At 46.1% G+C, this 21,663-nt stretch overlaps 1 protein-coding gene across 6 annotated transcripts in view; it reads right to left on the bottom strand.

The window, feature by feature from the left end:
- The window catches only part of RORC (RAR related orphan receptor C), a 93,396-nt gene that overhangs the window by 35,324 nt on the left and 36,409 nt on the right, over nt 1-21,663 (bottom strand). For 3 of the 6 annotated variants that reach the window (XM_083591246.1, XM_083591243.1, XM_083591247.1), the window contains exon 2: nt 15,943-15,972. In XM_083591246.1, the coding sequence (XP_083447372.1) occupies nt 15,943-15,961 (19 nt within the window). In that variant the 5' untranslated portion in view covers nt 15,962-15,972. Of the gene's footprint in view, nt 1-6,142; nt 6,309-8,889; nt 8,951-15,942; nt 15,973-21,663 lie in introns of those variants that run through there. The other 3 variants (XM_083591244.1, XM_083591248.1, XM_083591242.1) reach the window with 3 other exon arrangements.

Here is a 21,663-nt window from a genome sequence, read left to right as displayed (position 1 = left end):
ATTATACGATTCAGTGTTTTTTGATTCCATTGAAAATGTGTTTCCCTGTTTAATTCCGCATGATATTTGAGCTTTCCTATGACACAAAAGCCACTTCCACAAATATAATGGACTATAAAGTAGGTTTAGCATCTTATTTGCATGTTATTTGATTCCGGGGGGCTGGGATTCCAGTCCTCATGGCTCTGAATGGGAGACAGATTTAAATAGGGGCATAAGAATGCTGCCCTACTGAATCGGAAGCGTCCAGGTTCCCATGCACCCATGGAAGACCTTCTCCCTCGCCCTGCCCAAACGCAAAGCAGAAGATCTTGGGATCAGGGCCACCCGTTGCGAAGAACCTTGAGGCCACCAGGGGTCACTGTGCTCTCACCAGTCCCAGCTAGCAATTGTAAATTGTGCAGGAAGGTAAAGGGAACAATGAACGGAACAACTTTGAGGAATTGGGGATGGGGAGAGAGAACAGCCGCAACCAGCAATATAAAATTAAAACTACACACACTAAAATTAAACTTGCCCATGACCTTTTGCAAAACCTTGGGATCCCCTACTTCTCATCAGATAGGCTGTGACAGATTAGCCTAGCAGATTTTATCTGACACAGACAAAAGGCATTTATTTCTCAGAACAGAGAGTGGGAAGGAAAGTGTGGGTCGGGGTGGGGGGGTTGAGAAGGAAAGCAAGAGGAGGGGGGAGCCTTAAAAAACCGGTGCCCATTTCACCACACGCAGAAAAACGGAAGGTGGCAACTAATTTTGAAGTCTTCACACCCTTTTCAAAACCCCGGAGAGAGGCGTTTTGCCCACGGAAAGGATTTAAGCAGAGTGAGCAGTGATCTCCTTTTGGGGAGATTGCCAAAGGAACGACTTTTCTGGTTTCTGGGCGCCTGCCGGAAATTTAAGTTGTGGGGAGCGGGAACAACATTGTTAACTCAAGCGCAAAGTGTTTCCTTGAGAACAAACTTGCGGACGGGGCAAGTGAAAGAGGGTACCGCTGAGTCGAAGCGAAGGTTTTGGAAGTCATAGCAGAGATTTAAATGTGGGCTTAGACAAGTGGTGGTGTTGGTGGAGACAGATGTTGTTGGACTCTAAGTCCCATCAGTTTGCATAGCTAGCAGTCAGGGATTATGAAAGCCTAGCAATGTATAGAGACCCCCAGATTCCTCATCCCTGACCTAGGTGAATTCCTATTTAATAATAATAATAATAATAATAATAATTTATTATTTATACCCCGCCCATCTGGCTGGGTTTCCCCAGCCACTCTGGGCGGCTTCCAACAGAATATTAAAATACAATAACCTATTAAACATTAAAAGCTTCCCTAAACAGGGCTGCCTTCAGATGTCTTCTAAAAGTTTGGCTGTTATTTCTCTCTTTGACATCTGGTGGGAGGGAGTTCCACAGGGAGGGTGCCACCACTGAGAAGGCCCTCTGCCTGGTTCCCTGTAGCTTGGCTTCTCGCAATGAGGGAACCGCCAGGAGGCCCTCGGAGCTGGACCTCCGTGTCCAGGCAGAATGATGGGGGTGGAAACACTCCTTCAGGTATCTTCTGTAGCATCATCATCATCATACACAAACTTATCAGTGTTGTGTCCAATTGCTCAGCTTATAACGACTGAAATTAATGAACCTACGGTAGTTGTGCTCATTAACTCTCAGTAGGACTCCCATTCAATGCGACTCTGCACCGCTAAATCAAGAAAGCAAAACACTCTCAAAGAGGTGTCTGAAGAGCAAAGGTAGGAATAAAATAAAAAGGCAAAGATCAGAATGACGTAAAACTTGGGTCATGTCGTACGTAGGAGCGAGGGGAGAAATGCAATCCATTTCACACCTAACAGTGGACCGGCCTACGCCGAACTTTGCAAAATGATATAGGAATTCAAAACAAACCCATCCTCCAAAATCCGTCCTTCTCAGAGTTTTGTAAAGCAGATCTTTTTGTATACAAAAAGGAAGTTGCTAGAATAAAATGTGCATAGAAAGCCATATGAATGTGAAAATGGCGCACAAAGCTGTGCTGTGTTTTTGGGGAAAAATGGATGCATTGGCAAAATGCTACACAAATTTGTGGATATTAGAAGAAACTTTCACAATAACACTGACGGATATTCAGTGGGGCCTTTCCTTTTTGAAAAATAACGATCACAGACTGATGTGGGAATGTGCAGAACTGAACTTTGCAGTGGAAAAATGAAGGGAAAAAAATGAGAAACTGAAATTGACACTTTTGCCCAACCACAGTCGCCCCAGCAACAAAAAAAATTAGAAGCTGCTTTTAAAGCAGAGGCCATAATGTGCTGAACATATTCATGCTTGTGATATTAAGGGACTCACCCTTCCAGATGTTATATATGGGGAAGTTATCAATGCTTCTCTAACAGATCTCAAATAACCTGGAGGAATTTGTGGAGAAAAATAGTTCTTCAGGCGGGGGAGGAAACATACATTCCCATTCTGTTTTCCAAATGTCTGTGTTTTTTTAAAAAATAATGCAACCCAAAATGTTGCAGCAAAAATAAAAAACAACCATAATCAACACCCAATAATACTCTCCCGCTGATCCAATTTATTTTTATTTATTTAATGCATTTATATCCTGCCTTTCTCCCAAACTATTTGGGTTATAATTCTCCTTTTGCAATGTTCCTGGGCTTGGCTTTGCTCTTTGACCTCCTAGCAAAGAAGGTTCTCAAGACTTCCGTCAACGGATGAAAAAGAGATGGAGAAGAGTCTCCTCTCTCCAGATGTGTTGGGAGATCATGGCTTCAAGACGGAGCCCAATACTCCCGGCCTGTGAAAGTTAGAAAACTTACAATCTGCAGCATCACTAAAGCTGAGGAATCCCTGAATTATGGGATCAGTAGAGCTTCATAGTAGCATAAATTAACCACCTCCAAAACACAGGGAGGCCCTCCAGATTTTTTTGGGACTACAATTCCCATCATCCCTGACCACTGGTCCTGTTAGCTAGGGATGATGGGAGTTGTAGTCCCTAAACATCTGTGCTCACTCGTCACAATGCGTTCCCTTCTGAAATTGATAATTTAAGGGTTGTAGTTGAGTGAACATCTGCTTTGCACACAGAAGGTTCCCAGTTCACTCCTAGCATCTTCTGGTAGGGCTGGGAGAAATCTCCTGCCTGAAATTATACGATTATAAGATATCTTTATTGTCATTGTCCCATGCAGAACAATGAAATTGAAAAACTACATAAAACTACATAAAAGCTACATAAAACATTCAAACCCCCCTAAAAACTCTGAAACCCCATTTTAAAATACACTATACTATAGAGACCCCTTATGCTGCGTTTAAAACCAAAATCGCGTTTGGATAGAAACTGTTTCTCAGGCGGCTAGTCCTAGTCTTTCTAACCCTGGACCTTCTTCCAGAAGGCAGAAGCTGAAAGAGATCATTTCCGGGGTGCGCACTGTCCTGCGCTATCTCTGCAGCTTTCTTACAGCACCTGGAAGCATAGATTTGATCCAAGGTGGGAGGAGTGCACCCAATTATTCTCTCTGCAGTCTTTACAACCCTGGACAGCATTGTTTTTTCAGCTTCTCTTGGGAGAGTCGCTGCCAGTCAGTGTATACAATACTGAGGTAGACAGACCAGTGGTCTGACCCACTAGAACGCAGCTTCCTGTATAAATGGACGATTTGAGAAGACTGGAGTTAACAGATGCTTTTGTCTGAGTGGAGCTGGAGCAACAGGCTGCCGATCAAGTCCTTTTGCATCATAACTCGCATAGGGAGTGCAGAGAGAGAGAGAGAGGTCGATTCTCCCTCTATTTAAGACAGGCACCGCCAAACTCGCCCCTCCAGATTTTTTGGGACTACAATTCCCATCATCCCTGACCACTGGTCCTGTTAGCTAGGGATGATGGGAGTTGTAGTCCCTAAACATCTGGAGGGCCGAGTTTGGGGATGCCTGATTTAAGAGCTCCTTTCTATAGATTAGGTATATTTTTGGTTAAGGGACACTTCTTCCCGTATTACTGAGACGGCTGCAAAATACATTCAGATCTGGACAATTTTTCGGGTCAGTTCCTAGTGGGGTGGAATGTACAGGTGGTATTCGATGCTAGTCCTACGCTGAGTAGACCCACTGAAGTTCATATGCACGACTGAGTTAGGCGTCTTAATTTCAATGGGTGAATGGGACTTCGCTGGATGAAACCATCGGTATTTTGCCGACATTTGGTTCCTGGGTGCTGTTGATTTTGGAAGATTCACAATGCTGATTTGTGTGATTTCATGTTTTGAAACAACATTGCTCGTTTTTAAGGCTGAAATAGGTGTTGAGGACTACCTCATTTTTTTGTTTTGAGCTCAGTTCCCAACATTTATGCATCAGTTAGAGATTGATTTCTTTTCTTTCCCCCCCCCCCCAAGTTCTCATGAAGATAACCACCATTATATTTGCGTCTTGTTTTAACCAGTTGCATAGTTTAATTGTGTATTCACTTCTATCGCTCAGCGACCACAACAAATAATCCATTCATTCAAGGTTATCAGAGCTCCTTACTAACTGCTATTACTAAGTATGACAAAATGAAACAACCCAGCTTTCTTCTGAATTTGTCACCTCCCCATCGGGACTAGCGGCAACCAGTTTCAAGATTCAAGTTTCAGTTCCCGCCTGTAGATACTTGCCTGGGCATTTGCTAAACTCCACAAAATCATACAGACCACTTTATATTGAATCTTAGCCCCCCCACCCCGCTAAAACACCTTCAGGACTAGCACCAAATATTTTAATTTTAGATTTTTTTTTAATTGCCTAAACATAGAACTGTTTCATAAGAGCCCTTTTGAAGAGGCCAACACTAATAAAAATAGTTTAAGAATGACTTTCAGAGTGCAGAGAAACACGCCGAATTAGTAGTTAATTCAAACAATTAGCTTTAAAGATGACACATTTTTTTAAAAAAACAACAACACAGAGAAATATTTGTGGTCCAGATGCAGGAAGATTAAAGCATGTGGGAGTGTGACAGAGTTAAGAAAATATGAATAGCTTCAGTTACATAAGACAGTGCTGGATATCAGAAATACATCTTCTACTGAAATTCAGAAAAGTGTGGCTATAAATTAAGTGGATGGGCTCGATCCTGACCTTCTTTTGGAAAGAAGTTATATACTGATTTTAAGAGTAGGGCAAGCTCTGCATGGATCGAACAACAATTTTGTAAGGTAGGGCAGTTCTTACTAAGACATACTCAAAACTGGGGATGGGCAAATCTGTCCATTTTGGCTCCTCTCGGTTTCTCATTTTTCCCCAGTCTCAAGTTCATTTTCCTGCATTTCCATATCAGTTTGACAATTTTTGAAAGAAGCCCTCAATTAAAGCCATCTGCAGATTTCGCCTTGTATACACTGTTGCAATTTTGTCCAATACGCAAATGCTTGCAAAGCGATTTCCCCTAATTTTAATGCGTTTTTGTAAGCTACTGTCGCAAACATGCATTTTCACACACCCGTAGCACCAGTTATATGCCTCTTTGGAGACATTGCATGGAGGGAAGACTGCACTGCAAAATTCAGAGAAATGCAAATGATAAAGGATGGCCAAGTTTCAGTTTGCCTACCATTTTCGAAAGGGCAAATTATAACGGCAGGCACCCTCCTACTGACCCTAACCTTAAGTCCATGTTAATCAGACACAGAAGCTTGTTCTGTTCACCTTCGGCTCTTTCTGCCGTCTCCCTGGCATCCATTTTTTACAGGTCCTTGGAGGGCAGAGGACCTGGTCCCTCCTTTCTCCTTTGTCAAGTGCAGATCAATGGTAGTCCACTAATAGCATTAAAACCATGATTCTACCCAACAAGAGTTTCACACCTGACCGACTGGGGGTGCTCCATTTAACCCTGAAAAACCCAGGTTGTCTTTGCGAAAGGAGGAGATCTGGGGAGAGGCTGACTCAAGAGACTTCTTGATGGCCAGGCCGTGGAGAAAGAAAAATATATTTGCCCCCCAACCCAGGAAAATCAACATGTTGTAACACGACTCAGCAACGCCCCCGCCCAGAAAGAACAGAATATGCATGAGCCTGATTTGAATTAAATATACCTGCATTTTATGAGGGTGAGAATATTTTAACTGGGGTGTGTAGAGAAACAACCTGTGATTCATTACTAGAAGGAAACGGTTTTAAATTCCCCCTGTCATTTTCGACTGTGTCGAATGCCGAGTACCAGCAAGAAACAGGCAAGCTCCCATTGCAAATCTTGATGCAGCACAGATATGTGAAGCGGTCGCGAATTAAACTACCGCTGTTTCCTTTCATCCGTAAAATGGAGAGAATAAGAGCAAACTTGCACTGACTTTCAGTGACTGTATGACCAAGATACATCGAAAAGTATCCCGAAGGCTAAAAAAAAGTGATGATCACTTTTAGTATTTGCTTTTGCTTTTTAAATAACGGCAGTGCCAGAGAAGGGGTCCTTGTAAAGCCATCTAGTCAAACCAACTGCTCAATGCCAGATATCAAGAGTTAGGTCCTCCCTGATGGACGGCTGCCCATCTGGAAGAGCTATGGTGAGAGAGTTCACCACAACCCTTTTGGCAACTGCTGAATTGCTCTGAACTGCTGAGAACTTTCAGCCAAAATCTGCCCCCTTGTAACTTAAGCCCATTACAGTCGGGGTCTCACCTTCTTGCGAAGCCAGGAAAAACCCCACGGCCCCGTCCCTGCAATAGACAGGGATGTGAGGTGTCATTTTCTTCCTTCATTGGAAACATCTATAATCTGCACCCATAAATTCCAGAGCTAATATTATGACCAAGGTGTTTAACCAAGGACCATGAAATCCAAAAATTTGAGATTTAAAATGAAATGAAATGTCCTCATGAAAATTCACTAGCCTTCTTGTGCAAATTTCTCCTAACAGACACACGGGCAAATATTTTTCCCAACGCGCATTTTGGCAAAGCCGTTTCCCTGTATTCCCTAACATGACACTTTTGGGGGGTGCATATCTCATTTTTACCAATGTGCATATGCCTTTTTTTTTCTTTTTGATGCAATGCTGGCTGGAGAACCAGACTGCAAAATTCGCAAGTGTGCGAATTTCAAAGGACGGCGAAGTTTCGGCTAGGAAAGTATAAATTAGGTCCGGATCACCTTTCCGTGTGAACCAGTTTGAATTCAATCTGATTAACGAGGCAACCAAACACAGGTTGCAGCCAAACAGGATCAGACAAATGTAAAACACGCGTACGGTTTATATATAAGCTATACATACAGTTCAAATTTCTCGCCAAATCCCTACTCTACAGCCTCCAGGAATGTAGGCAAGAAATTCAGCATTGCACACCGTTATCAGCTCACCAGCAATATTAGCATTTTTATTGTTTTGAAGGGGGTTCCTTGAGCAACACAGCCCTTAAATTAGGAAAGCCACAACTTTGGCCCTGCTCAGGGATTGGGCCTTTGAGGGTCCCATAAAAAAACATAATTGTTCCATGTGGTGGATATGTACATAACCAAAAAGTTTGGGGGAAAATATAATATAATGAAGAACCTGTTTAAATGGGTATTTCCAAAAGACCAGACCTTTTCCTTACATGTATAATAGGGACAGCTGTCCCAAAGAGAGTGATCAAACTATTTATGTCTGTGACAATGGCAGCTAGAATATTATATGCACAGAAATGGGAAGAAGAGGCAGTTCCAACAAAGGAAGAGTGGTTTTTGAAAGCAATGGACTATGCAGAAACAGCGAAATTTAGAGACCAAAATGACCAACTCTTCATAGAGGACTTTCGTGGACTATATATATATCTCGCCGAAGAATTGATGCTTTTGAATTCTGGTGCTGGAGGAGACTCTAGAGAGTCCCATGGACTGCAAGAAGATCAAACCAATCCATTCTGAAGGAAATCAGCCCTGAGTGCTCACTGGAAGGACAGATCCTGAAGCTGAGGCTCCAAGACTTTGGCCACCTCCTGAGAAGAGAAGACTCCCTGGAAAAGACCCTGATGTTGGGAAAGATGGAGGGCACAAGGAGAAGGGGATGCCGGAGGACGAGATGGTGGGACAGTGTTGTCGAAGCGACCAGCATGAGTTTGACTAAACTGCAGGAGGCAGTGGAAGACAGGAGTGCCTGGCGTGCTCTGGTCCAGGGGGTCACAAAGAGTCGGACACAACTAAATGACTCTATATATATATATATATATATATATATATATATATATATATACACACACACACATATATATATACAGTGGTACCTCAAGTTAAGTACTTAATTCGTTCCAGAGGTCCGTTCTTAACCTCTAACAGTTCTTAACCTGAAGCACCACTTTAGCTAATGGGGCCTCTTGCCACCACTGCACGATTTCTGTTCTCATCCTGAAGCAAAGTTCTTAACCCAAGGTACTATTTCTGGGTTAGCGGAGTCTGTAACCTGAAGTGTATGTAACCCGAGGTACCACTATATATATATATAGAGAGAGAGAGAGAGAGAGAGTCAAATCGTTGGCAGTATTTGAGATAAAAGCAGGGAAGAAAAATGATAAAATAACAACTTCAATAGAGAAACATTTTTTTGTGATAGACAAAGATATAATGCAGTAGAAAAGGTGTGAGGAAAAACACTGTGGAGGTGAAGGTGAGAAAGTCAACTTAGGAAACAATGCATTTGATTTGAAGGTTACCGTGAAAACGTTTGAAAAATTCAGTACAAATACACACACACACACACACACACACACACAGCCCGATTGTTCTGGGCTCTGGAGCTGGCATCCTGCAGCCCTGGCTCCGCTCCGTTATGGGTTTCTGGGGGTCCCATCAAACCCCCCACTGCTCTGGCGCCAGCTGTAAGCCAACAGGTGGCCCGAAGCAGTCGCTTTGCCTCCCCCAACCTCTCCCCACATACCTCGCATGGTGAAGATGGCTTGTGGGGAAGAGGACTGTCAGCGGTTTGACTCTGCGACACCTGTTCGTCTCTGGGCATCAGCTGCAATGAGCGAGAAGCGCTTTTGGGGTGTGTGTGTGTGTGTGTGTGTGTGTGTAGTCAGATTTCCTTTTTTTAAAAAGGCAGCATCATCAGCAGACTGACAGGTGACGCAGCACCCGACAGACTGGCGCTCCCAACGGCCAATCAGAAACTCCGGTTGTAATTTTTTTGGGGGGGGGGGATAAGAGAGAGATACAGCAGCGAGTTGGAAAGTTCCAGACCCACAAAAGGCCAAAGAGAAAGGCAGAGAGAAGATGAAAAAGCCACAAGAAAAGTTTCCGTTTTTTTGGGGGGGAAACGTGGATGGATGAGAGAGTCTGAGGCAGGAGATGGCGAGCACAGAAAACTCTGAGGCTGGAATGTGGCTTTCTGTTTCAAGGGGAAAGTCACGTCAAGGGTTGGCCGCGATGGCAATGTTGTCCCTGGGATGGCCAAAGGTACCACACTCCAGCTCAGGATGTTTAAGGGTTAAAAATCAGTGCCCAGATTTGGGCCTGGAAACAAGTAAGCAACTGGCAAAAACCGGAGCCGAATCGGTGTGATATGGCCCAAAATGCCTGGTTCCAAAGGCTGGATCAGGCCAGAGATGCATTGCTCCAGCACCTCGTTCCCACAGTGACTTAACACAGTGGTCCCCAAAGAGAAGCCACTGTGGTGTAGTGGTTAAGAGCGGTAGTCTCGTAATCTGGGGAACCGGGTTCGCTTCCCTGCTCCTCCACCTGCAGCTGCTGGGTGACCTTGGGCTGGTCACACTTCTCTGAAGTCTCTCAGCCCCACTCACCTCACAGAGTGTTTGTTGTGGGGGAGGAAGGGAAAGGAGAATGTTAGCCGCTTTGAGACTCCTGAAGGGGAGTGAAAGGCGGGATATCAAATCCAAACTCTTCAAACAGGACTCAAGCGCAACGGCTGAACTCTCCTCGCTCCTGCAGTTTCGAGCAAGAGGTCTTCAGACCTGGGACCCCTTCGGACACCACTGACTGCGTGCGCACAGTTGATGGGGCTAAAACCAAGCGTTCCGGATGCGCAGCGTACAGCCATTTCTGGAGTGTCAAGAAAGGACTCCAAATATGGAAGTAAAGAAGGAGAAGGAGAAGAAGGAGAAAGGAAGTGTGTGGCTGCCCATTTAGGGAGATTTCTCCCCACAAATAGCACCCCAACAGCACATCTGTCCAGCACTCAGATCAGAAAGGAAAACGTTACTGGTGGTACCAGTTTTTCTCCCTCCCTCATGACGCTCAAACTCATGAACATGCAGTGGTACCTGGTGCCAGAAAGGCTGGCAAAAATGAATAAAACATATAATAATAAGTGCTGGAGATGCAAGAAACAAAAAGGAACCTTCTACCATATGTGGTGGACATGCCCCAAAATTGGGAAATTTCGGAGCATGATCCATGAAGAAATAATGAAAATACTAAGAATATCATATAGTAAAAGGCCAGAGGCATTCCTTTTAGGAATTTTACATGATGATATTCCAAAAGACAAAACTAAATTTTTCTTAGACACAACGTCTGAAGCAAGAATCCTGGTGGCTAAGTATTGGAAAGGGAATCAGCTACCCACAAGGGGAGAGTGGTTATGTAAGCTTTCAGAATATTTAGAATTAGCCAAATTGACAGATATAACAAGACAAAAACCCAAAAGTGAAGTGAAAAAGGAACGGGAGTGTCTAAATGAATACCTTAAAAGCCAAGGTTCGAGGACAGAAATCTGGCTGAGTCTGGAATAACCTTGTGAAGTAAAAAGATAAGAAAGAGGGATTTATATCTATATGCTAGGATAGAGATGATAAGGAAAACAGGAAGACACAATGAGAGATAAAGGAGGTGCTGTGGGATTGGTGGAAGTCAATGTTTGTTTTTCCTTTTAGTGTTTATATTATTAACTTGTAAGGTATGGATTTGGGTTTTTTTGTATGCTGGTTTTTGTGTTTTGTGTATTGTTATTTTTCGATATTTTTCGTGTTGTTGTTGTGTGGAAAATACCAATAAAATTTACTATTAAAAAGGGGGGGGGGGAGAACACGCAATGGATGTTGCGAGATTCAGGGATGCAGGACTAGATGGGTCCCCTTTGGCCTGCAGGCTCTTCTGAGGTTGCTATGGAACCTCCAGGTCCAGAGGCAGTTTATCTCAATTCCTTGGTTCTTTGGGGCACCTGAACATATGGAGAGCCCTGCTGGATCAAGCGGGTGGCCCATCTAGTCCAGGGTCCTGTGCTCACAGTGGCCAACCAGATGCCCATTATGCCAAACACGCACCGGGATTTGAGTACAAGAGGTCCTCTCCCCTCCTGTGGTTTCCATAAGCATGACTGCCTCCAACAGTGAGGGCAGAACATAGAAATCGTGGCTAATAGCCATTGGTGAGGGTGAAAGAGGAGAGCGCAAAATATGGTCTGAAGCTCAACATCAAAAAAACGAAGATCATGGCCACTGGTCCCATCACCTCCTGGCAAATAGAAGGGGAAGAAATGGAGGCAGTGAGAGATGTTACTTTCTTGGGCTCCATGATCACTGCAGATGGTGACAGCCGTCACGAAATTAAAAGACGCCTGCTTCTTGGGAGAAAAGCGATGACAAACCTAGACAGCATCTTAAAAAGCAGAGACATCACCTTGCCAACTAAGGTCCGTATAGTAAAAGCTCTGGTTTTCCCAGTAGTGATGTATGGAAGTGAGAGCTGGACCATCAAGAAGGCTGATCGCCGAAGAATTGATGCTTTTGAATTCTGGTGCTGGAGGAGACTCTTGAGAGTCCCATGGACTGCAAGAAGATCAAACCGATCCTTTCTGAAGGAAATCAGCCCTGAGTGCTCACGGGAAAGACAGATCCTGAAGCTGAGGCTCCAAGACTTTGGCCACCTCATGAGAAGACTCCCTGGAAAAGACCTTGATGTTGGGAAAGATGGAGGGCACAAGGAGAAGGGGATGACAGAGGATGAGATGGTGGGATAGTGTTCTCGAAGCTACCAGCATGAGTTTCACCAAACTGCGGGAGGCAGTGGAAGACAGGAGTGCCTGGTGTGCTCTGGTCCAGGGGGTCACGAAGAGGCGGACACGACTAAACGACTAAACAAAAACAAAGCCCTCTCCTCCACAAGTTTGTCCATCCACCCAACATGGCAGCCATGGCTACATTTGGCCATGGTGAAAACAAGGGGCGAGACAAGGTGGGCCCCAAAACTCAAGGCCTGCACCCTTGTTTTGACACATCTGACGTGGCCGACCCGCCTCGCCCTCCCTGTTTATCAAGGTCAAACACCCCCCTCCCACCGCAAAGCACGACGTCAGGCCAGGACGCCCTTTGTTTCCCGAGATGGAGCCCCGCTCAGCGCTTGGGCGAGCCCAACCGCATCCCGTCGTGCAGAGAACCGTGGTGCTGATCTGCATCCCACAGCGACAGGAAGGGGCCCACCACACAGATCTTGTTCCAGGCACCAAATAAGAGGGGGAAATACGCCAGTGTCCCCATTTCTCTCCCCTACCAGCCTCAACCCACAGAGGCACCGGAGGTGGAAAGAAAGTAGGTCCTGGGGCGTCAAGAAAAAAGCAACTGAGCACAAGGTGCCGCAACAGAACAAGGAACGACAAGGCCCCATTGGCACAACCTTGTTGAAGGTGGCTGGACTCTGGCTCCTGGCAACCAGCAGGACCAGTGGTCTGAATAGACAGTTCCAAGCTAGATGAGCCAATGGACTCCAATTCCCATCATCCTTGACCTTTGGCCATGTTCATAGGTGCCAACTCCCTGGGGCCCTGGGTGTCCGAGTGTCAGGGAACTGCCATCGGCTCAGAGGCAAGAGATGGAGGGGCAGTTGTGTTACAGGGAGCCTCCGAAAATCTTGCAAAGCAGTTCCTCTTCTGGGGAGGAGGAAAGCCTCACCTCCAGTGGGGAAGAGAGGCAAGGACCAGAGGATGCTGGTGGGAGCCTTAACACCGTTTGTGGGCAAGCTGGACAGGAGGGAAACACGCCCTTGCCATCGCCCATCCTGCGCAGTAGTTTGGGGCACAGAGAGGGGAGGAGACAGCTGGGGGTAACGAAACTCTTATGTTGGGGGAGGTCCAAAAAAAGACCACTCCCGGATTCTGCTAGTGATTGAGCCAGACATGAGCTCTGGGGCTCTTCACTGTAAATAGTTTGCACCAAAATAAAGCTTGTAAAACACAGGTCGGAGTCCTGCCTGGTTACTCTCGAGCAACCGCAACAGCACCTGACACTGAGCACCCACAAATTCCCCATGAAGGGTCCAGGCACCCACATATATCCATGCCCCTAAACTGGCCTCAAAACCCATCTCTGTACTATTATATGCTGATGATGCGGTCCTCTTATCCCAAACAGAAATAGGCCTAAAAAGACTGATAAGAAAATTCTCAGTGTGTATTGCCAGAGATAACACCTGGTTGTAAACTATCAGAAAACCAAAGTTATGGTTTACTCAAGAAAATAGAGGCCCCACAGTTGGCGTATGGCCAATCAGCCAATCAAACAGGTCAACGCTTTCAAATATTTGGGCCTTATTTTCCAGTCCACGGGGTCATGGGCAGCACAACAAAAATGTGCAAAAAAAAAAAAAGCATCCCAAAGTGCCAAGAATTTGACTCGCTTTTTCCATGCAAAGGGTGGCAACCATATACCATCAGCCCTTGAAGTCTTCCAAGCTAAACCCCTAGCACAGCTACCATACGGGGCTCAGATTTGGACTAGTAACCACCTTAGCACTTCGGAAGCTGTTCAATCAAAGTTCCTAACTTTTATTTTTTCTGTACTGCCATGCGTCCCAAATGCATCATTGAGACTGGAGGCAAGTCTCCCTTCAGTAGAAGTACGGACTTGGCAAAGAACTCTTAACTTCTGGCTCTGCCTAAACTCAAATCCCCCTTGTTTACTATCCCTAGTACTTCAAGATTCCCATAAAAGTGCCTGGCTTAAAACCGTCTATCAGAAACTTCACTCTTGTGGCCTATCCCCACAACACCTACTCACTATGGACCCTGCTAAAGCAAACAGTCTAACTGGTCAACGTCTAAAAGATATCGAGCATCAGAACAACCTGGCCACTATAAGGAAATTCTGCCCTTGGTATGTTCATTTTCCACCTCTCCATTTTGATTCTCTGGCCCCATATCTGCACAAACTTATTATCCCAAAATACAGACGTGCTTTTACACTTGCAAGACTGGATGTTTTGCCATGTACTTGAGGGTCGATTCCAAAAGATCCCACCTGAGAAACGTCTTTGCCCCTGTGGAGATGGCGGCACCGAAACAGCGGCACACGTCCTCCTGTCTTGCGCTCTCTACAAAGACCCAAGGAACGAGATCACCACCCCACTCGTACTAACCATCCCAGGGCGCTCAACCACTGCCATGATGGCCTTTCGTCTATCAGATCAAAATGAGCAGATAACAGCAAAGGTTGCCAGGTTCATAGCAGGGGAAATCAGAATAAGGGCCACTAAATGACTGCTGATTCAGGACTTTAAATTGTGCTCTTTTATCAAATTTCCTTTATACTGTAATGTTTTACTGTTGCTATGGCCATTGGCTAATGCGAATAAAGTTTTATCAACTCAACTCGGTGCCAGGTTCACAGTACCCACGGCCCTGGGCACCCACAGTCGTGGGGCCAAGTTGGTACTCCTGGCCACGTTGGCTAGGGCTGACGGGAGGTGGAGTCCAAGAACATTGGTGGTCCGACCATCCCTGCTGGCCATGTTTGCAGGAGCCGATGGGAGTTGGAGTCAAAGAACACCATTGGACTACATCTCCTGTCAGCTTCAGTCGGCGTGGCCAACAGGCAGGGATGATGGGCGTTGTAGTTCTATGATGTTCGTTAACTCCAACTCCCATCAGCCCCGGCCATTCTGGCCAACTCTCAAGGATATTGAGAGCTACAGCTCAGCAATAGCTGGAGGACCATAGGCTGGGGAAGGCTGCACCCTAACCTATTTGACAAATACACAGAGGAACGGGCCGTAGATGGTCGCCAAGCCACAACTGCTGAATGGAGCCTCCATGTGCGGTGACACTTTACCTGCAAATGCCAGTTTCTGAAGGCTGATCCCTGGCACTTCCAGGTAGGGACCACCCTGGTCTGGAATCCTGGAGAGCCTCTGCCCGTCAGTGAAGGGAGTCCTGATCTAGATGGGCCAGTGGCCTTGGCTTCGTGTGAGACATCTCTCTTTGTCACTAATGGATTTCAAGACCTGCTTGCGAGATCCTTTAAAGGTGCTGACCTTTAAAGCCCTAAATGGCCTCGGTCCAGTAGACCTGAAGGAGCATCTCCACCCCCATCGTTCAGGCCGGACATTGAGGTCCAGCGCTGAGGGCCTTCTGGCGGTTCCCTCGCTGCGAGAAGCCAAGTTACAGGGAACCAGGCAGAGGGCCTTCTCAGTGGTGGCACCTGCCCTATGGAATGCCCTCCCACCAGATGTCAAGGAGAAGAACAACTACCAGACTTTTAGAAGACATCTGAAGGCAGCCCTGTTTAGGGAAGCTTTTAATGTTTAATAGGTTATTGTATTTTAGTGTTTTGTTGGAAGCCGCCCAGAGTGGCTGGGGAAACCCAGCCAGATGGGCGGGGTATAAATTATTATTATTATTATCATTATTATTATTATTATTATTATTATTATTACCCCAGGACACTGTTCTTTTTAAAGCATTTGAGCGTTGCGTTTGCAGCTGCCGATCATTAACTCACAAAGGAGCCCACCAGTTGTTGCAAAGTGCTTAGCAGCTGCCAGGAAGATACAGGGGGGCAACTCTCTAAGTGCTTACACCCTCCGCTGTGGTTAACCTGTTGTTGAATAGTGGGTAGTCTGCACTTGCTCAGAGATCGGGGTGAGCTGAGGAGCGAGGGGCAGGAAAAATCTGGTAATTTCACGGACTTGCAACACCTTTCCTTTTTTTTAAAAAAGCTACCGTCTTCCTACCAAACCCAACAAATAATGAAATTCTACTCACACGTGTGTGTCTTCTTCATTGCTGCTGACCCTGTGAATCAAGAAGAGGGCGAGTTAAGAGAGGTTCGTTTGTTTTCAAGAAATAAATAAATGAAACCAAACACAAACCAATGGTCCAAAGGAACGTAAGCTGCCTGCCTGCCTCGTGAAATATCTTCGCCCACAGCCCTGGCCTGCTATTGGCCAAGCTGCTGTGATGTCATGAAATGTTCGGCAAGCCATGAAAAGGTTGGCTATGGAATTAAAGCAAACACTCCACCTGCTCAGAGCGACTGGGAAAGTTTGGCTGGAAAGAACTTTGCTGAAGGGAAACGAGACGGGGTGGTGGAAAGGAGGGAGAGAGGGGCGGGCAGAGTGGGGCATGCTCAGGCGAGGTCCGGTCCCCAGATATTAAGGAGGAAGCAGATCTAGGGGATAGCAGCAAAGAGGCAAAGTGGCCGAGAAACCAAGAGGTAAGGACAGAAAAGGGCAGAGGTCTGTGGAAGAGAGAAGTCAAGAGTTTGGTATTTGACGTTGCTTTTTCAGGGAGCAGAAAATACCGGGGTTTTAGGCTCCATATTAGGGACGTGGGTGGTGCTGTGGGTTAAACCACTGAGCCTAGGGCTTGCCAATCAGAAGGTCAGCGGTTCAAATCCCCGTGACGGGGTGAGCTCCCGTTGCTCAGTGCCTGCTCCTGCCAACCTAGCAGTTCGAAAGCACCTCAAAGTGCAAGTAGATAAATAGGTACCACTCCGGCGGGAAGGTAAATGGCGTTTCCGTGCGCTGCTCTGGTTCGCCAGAAGTGGCTTAGTCATGCTGGCTACATGACCTGGAAGCTGTACGCCGGCTCCCTCGGCCAATAAAGCGAGATGAGCGCCGCAATTCCAGAGTCGGCCACGACTGGACCTAATGGTCAGGGGCCCCTTTACCTTAGGCTCCATATTGCCACTAGTTTGCAAGATGGGAGCAGCTTCTCCAGATCTAAGGGCAGACGGGAAAGTTAGGATGGTATAATTCAGAGTGGGTTCAAGTGCTTTGTCGTCTTAGCACAACAGCCCCGAAAAGTGTGAGGTGGGAGACTGATTAACAGAAAGTTGGGATTGTAGGATTTGTCTGTTTCAGTTGTCGCAGTTTCTTAAATTCGCTTCTCCACATTCCCAAATCAGTTTGTGACTTTTTTAAAAAAAATCCTAATGAAAATTCTTCAGCATTTTAGTGCGAATCTCCCCCCTAATGCACAGATTTTTACACACTGTCTTGACAAACAGACACATTTTTGTAAGCAATTTCTCCTAATACAATGCATTCCCCCCTATTATTTCCACAGATGTATTCGTTTTATGCACTTTTCCCTAATACAAGGCATTTTTAAAATGTTATCCTCACAGATATATTCATTTCAACCCCCCATGCATGCATTTTTGCAAACTCTGTCCGAAGAACTCCATCGCAAAATTCAGATTAGCGCGGATGTCTGCTTCGAGGTTCTCATACTGTTTTGGAAATTTGCAAATTTCATAAATTCGATGTTAAATACAAATCGAATCAATTCCCCATCCCTAATGGGAATCTGTCTTACACCCGGCAAGCAAATCAGGATGAATTCTCAGCAAACATCTGGATTTCTATTTGACAGTAAACATTCTCAAATAGTGTTGCAGTTTTGCATTTTGCCCACAAGAGGGAGACCCAAACAACCTGGTAACGAGGAGAGTTAAAATAACTTCTTCGATTGAGAGAATCAAACCGATCAATTGCTTTTCGCTAAAACCCTGGAGTTTCACTGCAGCACACTCCGTCCTTCGCATTGGAGCAATGGTTCCCAAATGCTCGCCCACCCCCCGGCACAGACCATTTGAAAATAGTTGAGAGGTTTTGCAGGATCAGTTAAATAATTTTCCTGCCAGGTGCAGGAATTTTAACGCTGTGTGCTAGACGTGGTGTGATTTTTCAATTGCATTCCTTATTGCTCCTTATATTTATTATATTGCATTACAATCTGAATTCCAGTTTTTGTTGTTGCTGTTTAGTCATTTCCGACTCTTCGTGACCCCCTGGACCAGAGCATGCCAGGCCCTCCTGTCTTCCACTGCCTCCCGCAGTTTGGTCAAACTCATGCTGATAGCTTCAAGAACACTGTCCCACCATCTCGTCCTCTGTCGTCCGCTTCTCCTTGCGCCCTCCATCTTTCCCAACATCAGGGTCTTTTCCAGGGAGTCTTCTCTTCCCATGAGGTGGCCAAAGTCTTGGAGCCTCAGCTTCAGGATCTGTCCTTCCAGTGAGCACTCAGGGCTGATTTCCTTCAGAATGGATGTGTTTGATCTTCTTGCAGTCCATGGGACTCTCAAGAGTCTCCTCCAGCACCAGAATTCAAAAGCATCAATTCTTCGGCGATCAGCCTTCTTGATGGTCCAGCTCTGGAGGAGGAACCGGCAAGCCACTCCAGTATCCCTGCCAAGAAAACTCCATGGACAAAGACAACAGGCATTCCAGTTTTATGGTTTACTATTCACAAAATCACAGAATTGCAGAGCTGGAAGAGTGTGGATTATTAATTATTTTTGCTACTTCCACGACATTTGCACCCCGACTTTTCCTCCAAGGAGCTCAGGGTGGCGTACAGAATTCTACCCCTTTTCTGCTGCATCCTAACAACAGTCCTGTCTGGTAGGCCAGGACGAGAGAGCAAAACCGGTCCCAGGTCATCCACAGACTCCGGACTGCAATGAAATAAATTATAATGTATGAAATGGGCACAGACCACAAGACTCTTAATCCCAGGGCTGTGCGTTCGAGACCCATTTTGGGCCAAAGATTCCCTTGTGAACCCCTTCCATGATTCTAAATATAAGAAGTACCGTATTTTTCTATGTATGAGACGCCCCCTACCTTTGGGGACCCCAAATTTAGAAAATGGGCACATGCACTATCCATCTTTAAGGCACCCCCAGATTTTCAACCTTATTTTAAAGTAAAAAAAACCCCTAGTCTTATACACGGAAAAGTACGGTAATTGAAATGGAATTGAAAAGACAATATATTTGATGCGTACACACTGCAGACCAGGCAAAAAGTCCGTGTAGTCCAGCCTCCTGCCTCACGGAATCTAGATAGACTGCCCCTGGACCTGGAGGTTCAGGAGGACTTAAGAAGAGCTCAAGGGAAGCTTGCAAGCAGAACCCGAGGGAAGCAGCAAATCTCCTTATTGCGATTCCCAACAACTGGTAGTATTTCAAGTCGCACTGCCTCCGACCGTGGAGGAAAACATAGCCATTGCGGCTAGTAGCCACTCTCTGCTTCTGATGAAGGGCAGTACAGAAATCTAACAAATAATGCTCTTTCAAAGCCATCCAGGCAGCAGCAGGGAGTTCCGCAGATCACCATATTTTTTGCTCCATAAGACGCACCTAGTTTTTAGAGGGGGAATTCAAGAAAAAAAATATTTTTAAAGGGAGTGCTGAGCAGAGCCTGTATGCATCCCAGGCTCTGCTCAGTGCTCTCTTTCACGAGCCGCGTGGAGCGTGTGTGCGGCTCTTGCAGGCTTTTCCCTGAGGAAGGAGAAGGGCTGCCCATCACTGACGGGCTGCCCTTCTCCCTCCTCGGGGAAAAGCCCGCAAGAGCTGCGCAGAGCATGTGTGTGGCTCTTGGGGGCTTTTCCCGCCTGCCTCCCGCCTGAAATTCGCTCCATAAGACGCACACGCATTTCCCCTTACTTTTTAGGCAGGAAAAAGTGTGTCTTATGGAGCAAAAAATACGGTATCTGTTATGCCGCACTCTGAAAAAGTCTGCCCTTGCTATTCTTGCTATCGCTTTGTGTGGTTTTTACACCTCTTCCACATTACTCACCTTTTCTCAACTCCATCGGATGGGAACACCTGTGGACTGCCAGAGGCTGCCGGACTCCAACTCCCATCAGGCCTGCAGATCACCATGGCCAACAAACAAGGACGATGGGAGTTGGGAGTCCTGCAGCAACTGGGGGCGGGGACAAAGGTGCCCCACAACTAAGCTGCCCCGAAGGTTGTCACTAGTCCCCATAGGGGGCTGGCTGCAACCCCTCGATCATTTCGGCCGCCCTTTCCTTCAAAGCCGTGCTGTGTACGTGTGGCAGTGAAATCCCCGTACCGTTGATGAGCTAATTGGAAGATCCTCTGCGGTAGCTAAGCCACATCTAAGCCGCTTTACCCTTTCTGTTCTTCATCTTCACTCCTTTATCTCTGGGTCTATTTATAATTGGGCCAGGATGCACTCTGCACATTGCAAAACAGAAGCACCACTCTCCCACCCCACTCCGCCTCTGAGAAACTCAGCTCTACCGCTTTATTTTATTTTTTGAGCAAGTCGCTAGTCCTTAAGGGTGCAGAGCTATTCCACAAACATAATAACAACAATAATATTTTTTTTATTTATATCCCGCCCTCCCCAGCCGAAGCCGGGCTCAGGGCGGCTAACAACAATAAAATAATACAACATTCTAAAATCATTTCATTATAAAATTAATTCAAATCAAATTGATGGCAACCATTGGGCTAGAGTTCTGTGAAGATTGCCAAAGGAGGGAGTCAGGCCGTGCGCCCTGGCCAAAGGCTTGGTGGAACAGCTCTGTCTTGCAGGCCCTGGGGAAAGATGTCAAGTCCCGCAGGGCCCTAGTCTCTTGTGGCTGAGCGTTCTACCAGATTGGAGCCACAGCCGAAAAAGCCCTGGCTCTGGTTGAGGCCAGCCTAACCTCTCTGTGGCCTTAATAATAATAATAATAATAAATTAATAAAAAACTGGGGGAGCAGGGCATCACACACCCGCGATCTGGCACAGAACTAGCCTTCCTGAGAAACTTAGCCAGGTTTCATTTTTAGAAAAGAAACATAGACCTCCGTGGTTCTAGTCCTTGTGACCGCTTTGCAAGGACAGCAGCCGCCGAAGTCTCAGGGGCGTTTTGCAGCGGCGGCTGGGTAGGTGTGGAGAGAGACGCAGGACTGACAGGGGTGGGAATGAGATTCCTGCATCCTTCGGACCTTTTCGTTTGTATTTATTTAGCCCAATTTTCTGCCTGTGGGGCAGCAGTTTAAAAAGATTTGAAAAACAACAGCACATTTGCAGAAAAACCCGAACTGTTTAAAGACACCCCTTCCTCTCCTCTAGTCAACAAATCAATCAATCCCTTAAATACAGTCAATAACCAATACGAGTCACAAGTCTAGAACGGATACCGAGTCAGTCCTCTGGTCTTAACCATGCGAACGGGAAACTCGCTTTTCAAACCTTAGGGTCACTGCAAACTGGAGTTGGTCTTCTGCCAGTGTATTCTGTAAGATCTCATTGCCACAATCTCAGCGCATTAGTGGTACAGCTGTACAGTGGTACCTCGGGTTACATACACTTCAGGTTACAGACTCTGCTAACCCAGAAATAGTACCTCAGGTTAAGAACTTTGATTCACGATGAGAACAGAAATCGTGCAGTGGCGGCGCAGTGGCAGCAGGAGGCCCCATTAGCTAAAGTGGTGCTTCAGGTTAAGAACAGTTTCAGGTTTAGAACGGACCTCCAGAATGAATTAAGTACTTAACCCGAGGTACCACTGTACCTTGGTTTTCGAACAGCTTAGTTCCCGAACGTTTTGGCTCCTGAACTGTTCCGGTTTGCAAACTATTTTCAGAAGCCAAATGTCCGGCTTGGTTTCTGAATGTTTTGGAAGTCAAATGGACTTCCAGAACGGACTCCATTCGACTTCCAAGGTACGACTGTG

Source organism: Podarcis filfolensis (genome assembly GCF_964270895.1).
Source record: "Podarcis filfolensis genome assembly, chromosome: 16".
Lineage (NCBI taxonomy): Eukaryota > Metazoa > Chordata > Lepidosauria > Squamata > Lacertidae > Podarcis > Podarcis filfolensis.
This window is presented reverse-complemented; position numbering and strand designations above follow the sequence as displayed.